Source organism: Orbicella faveolata, unplaced genomic scaffold, assembly GCF_042242905.1.
Source record: "Orbicella faveolata isolate gen_17 unplaced genomic scaffold, um_ofav_v1 contig_34, whole genome shotgun sequence".
NCBI lineage: Eukaryota > Metazoa > Cnidaria > Anthozoa > Scleractinia > Merulinidae > Orbicella > Orbicella faveolata.
The window spans coordinates 14204949-14208004 of record NW_028301563.1 but is presented as its reverse complement, the minus strand read 5'-3'; the positions used below and the strand labels follow the sequence as shown (position 1 = coordinate 14208004).

Sequence of the window (3056 nt, the reverse complement as noted above, 5' to 3'; positions counted from 1 at the left end):
TTGAAGGTTTCGCACATGGTGAAAATTAATTATATTCACGAAGTACTTTTAAGTGAATGACATACATGTCTTCGAAATTTAATTATTTTGTACCCAAAAACACAACGCAACATTCCCTAAAACCAACCCAGTACACATTTAAACATTGCACAAAAATATTTGAGTGTTTTGAAGACGGAAGAATGATGTGGTTTTACATGCGAGGCTCTCAAACTTGTTAAATAAAATGGTGCGTCAAATGACGATTTTAACGGAATTTGGCAATTTGCATATTTCTTTGAAATAAAAGGATATTTTGCCAAAAAAACTATCCAGTGGTTTTTGTCATGCCCTAGCCTATCTACCATGAAAATATGAGCGAAATCGAATTTTCGACCTTTGCCGAGTTATCTTCCATTTTTATGGACAGGGACTCTTAATGTTGCAAACCACAAATTCCGTTACAGCTAATCGAGCTCCCTGAAATGTATTAGATAATGTTAAGTTAAGACTTTTTAATAACTTTACGTAATCCTTTAGAATTGTGTTTTGGGCTTAAAGAGTCGTGCCTTGTAAAATATTCTTTGGTTGCGTTCTTGGATTAAAACGATATCGTTGGATCTAAAGTCTAATTGCTGTTGGCATCTCTGAATATAACTCCCTGTAAGAGATTTCGGTACTGATCTCCGCAACCAAAAATTTTCACCAGGTTTTTACAGAAGTGCTTTCCTTGGTCAAAAATCTATTATCATATAACGGTCATATAAGATAGAACCCACAGCAACAATATTTGCAAAATAAGCAACCGAACAACAAAAATATGTTTCTGTCCATTCCAAGCGGTTTAAAAAGTACTGTAAGCGAAATAGAAAGAGATTTAAAAGAAAGTCCTAACAAATGAAGAAAAATGAATTTTGGCTGTAGTTACCTGTTTCACATTGTGTGCCATTAAATCTTGGTGCGCAGCTGCAGTTGAATCCGTTCACTCGGTCTGTGCAGGTCCCGTTGTTCTTACAGGGATGACTTGCACAGTCATCGATATCTGTTTTAGAAGATAAGATTGAAAGGATTAAAATGCAATTGCTTATGTTGTTACACTTGACGGAGCCCGACTCGGAGCAAATAGGCTCACTAACTAACTTTCAGAGAGTTTTTTGCTTTTTATAAAGAAAAACAAAATATCTTTATCAAATGTCCATCACTATCATAATCCAGTCAGGGAATGGCAACGGATCTGCTCCTTGAAATATCTCTGTTCCACACACAACTTCTTGCTGGGTGGGAATCTTCTGGTTCTGACCACCCGCTGTCAGTTGCACGGGGAAGATAGAGCCTGTTTGCCTGTTAATTATTAGTCTAGAGAAGATAGCAGATCTGAAACCTATCATTTTAGCTCTCAGCTTCATGAGCTATATGAACGTTGTTTTAACTCTAAACAAATAGTTTTGCTCGGATGGAGTCCGATTGGGTTTTAAAGCTGGCCTTGTTCTTTATCTTTATGGCTCTCGGCTTCTTGACCTTCATAAATGCTATTGCTGTTTTAACTCCAAACAAATACTTTTGCTCGGATGGAGCCTGATTGGGTTTTGAAGCTGGGCTTCTTCTTTATGAAGAGCATCTCATAAATTAAACAGCCTATGTCCATGTCTTGAACGTTCTTTTCGCTATGGAGACGCTTATTGGAAGGGTTTATTAAAACACACTCCTGGTTATTACATTAATAGAAAGGTAACATGACCTAAATATAAAAGTTCGTAAAAATTTGATTTAGCGCCAAAGTTGCACTTTTCGCAAATATGCCTTGTTTTGTAAAATACAGAGTCTCTAATCACAGACTCACAGAAACAGCCTGGAAGTTTAGGCATTTTATAGCGCGTAGATGAGGCTTATTGCAAGAAGTTTGTAAATAATAAATCAAGGTAAAACCCTGAACGTATAATTACCTAGTTTAGACATGTCACAACGAGCCAGGACTGCCTCGCCAGGTTTAGTTGAATCGAACCAGTAATTACCGCTGACTGCATCTTCTCCTTCGCTCGCCCTGATCTCGGCGCACGACTCAGCTGGCAACTCGGGAATGGATCCGAGGGGAACTAAAAATAGAAAAGTCAAAAACATTATTTTTTTAGCGCTTTCTTGTCATTACTAAACACCACTTTTGTTAAGTACTCTTCACGAAAAACTGCGGGCTTTGTTTGTAGTCCTCGGGATGCAATGAGATTCTGGGCACGCTCGTATAAGATACGAGTACTATCCTTAAAAAAAAAGATGGAGATGAACATTCAAAGAAGAACAATACCTCTTTCCCTGAATCGTTTAATATAGAACCGATCGCAGTCCGGAACAAAATCTTCAGGTCTGGCTTCTTTGGTACGGTTGTTCAACTCACATATGCCTTGGCTGATGACGTAGTTAAAGCTTTGACATCTGACGTCATCATCACACTTGTCTAAACAATTAAGCCCAATTCCGGTCTTCTCCTCGATGAAGGTATGTCCTTTCAACATCATGCCACGGATGGAATATTTGCCTTGAATTATACACTGCTGAGCGTCCAGTTTATAAAACATCTGAGACATCAGAAGCACCGTGATTGCCATACTTATGCCAGCTTCTGAAACTGTCATATGGAGAGAAAAATATCGAGTCTTGCATAATATGTTTCTTGCACCTTACATAAAAAATTAACTGTTAGATGCAAGCGAGCACCTCGCTCTCTTATAGTTGAGTGTCAATGAGCCAAATTCCTATGAATGGCAGCGACACAACACGCCACCTGTTATTACAGAGTGTTGCTTGTAACCAATCTTGAAATAAATTTAGGGAGCGGCTTTTGAGGAAATCATTGAAATTTACTTCATTAAGTGAAAAAGAGAGGTGAAAAACTCAGGCTGCGTCCACACTAGAGTGGAGAAATTTGAAAACACGGCTATCTTTCTACGGTTAGGCCTGCCATCTCCTCTAATCCGTCACGAAAACGCTCTTCGAACAGGAGGAATTTGAAAACACGGCTTTCTTTCTATGGTTAGGCCTACCGTCTCCTCTGACTCGTCATGAAAACGCTCTTCCAACAGGAG

General features: G+C 38.7%; 1 protein-coding gene across 1 annotated transcript; it reads right to left on the bottom strand.

Annotated features, from left to right (window-relative positions):
- Window positions 1-1166: 1166 nt before the first annotated feature.
- Window positions 1167-2649, bottom strand: LOC149104940 (uncharacterized). The gene is made up of 3 exons (XM_089272299.1): window positions 2279-2649; window positions 1923-2072; window positions 1167-1285 (listed from the first exon to the last, which is right to left on the bottom strand). The coding sequence occupies exons 1-3, from the start codon at window positions 2604-2606 to the stop codon at window positions 1167-1169; spliced, it is 597 nt and encodes a 198-aa protein (XP_089128425.1). The 5' UTR covers window positions 2607-2649.
- Between the last annotated feature and the right edge of the window lie 407 nt (window positions 2650-3056).

What these genes read in the sequence shown, in the direction of transcription:
- LOC149104940 (XM_089272299.1), bottom strand. Translation starts at nt 2,606, where the DNA reads ATGACAGTTTCAGAAGCTGGCATAAGTATGGCAATCACGGTGCTTCTG. An exon ending in TAAACGATTCAGGGAAAGAG is followed by an intron (nt 2,073 to 2,278) that starts GTATTGTTCTTC and finishes TTCTATTTTTAG; the next exon opens with TTCCCCTCGGATCCATTCCC. An exon ending in TTGTGACATGTCTAAACTAG is followed by an intron (nt 1,286 to 1,922) that starts GTAATTATACGT and finishes TGCAACTGACAG; the next exon opens with CGGGTGGTCAGAACCAGAAG.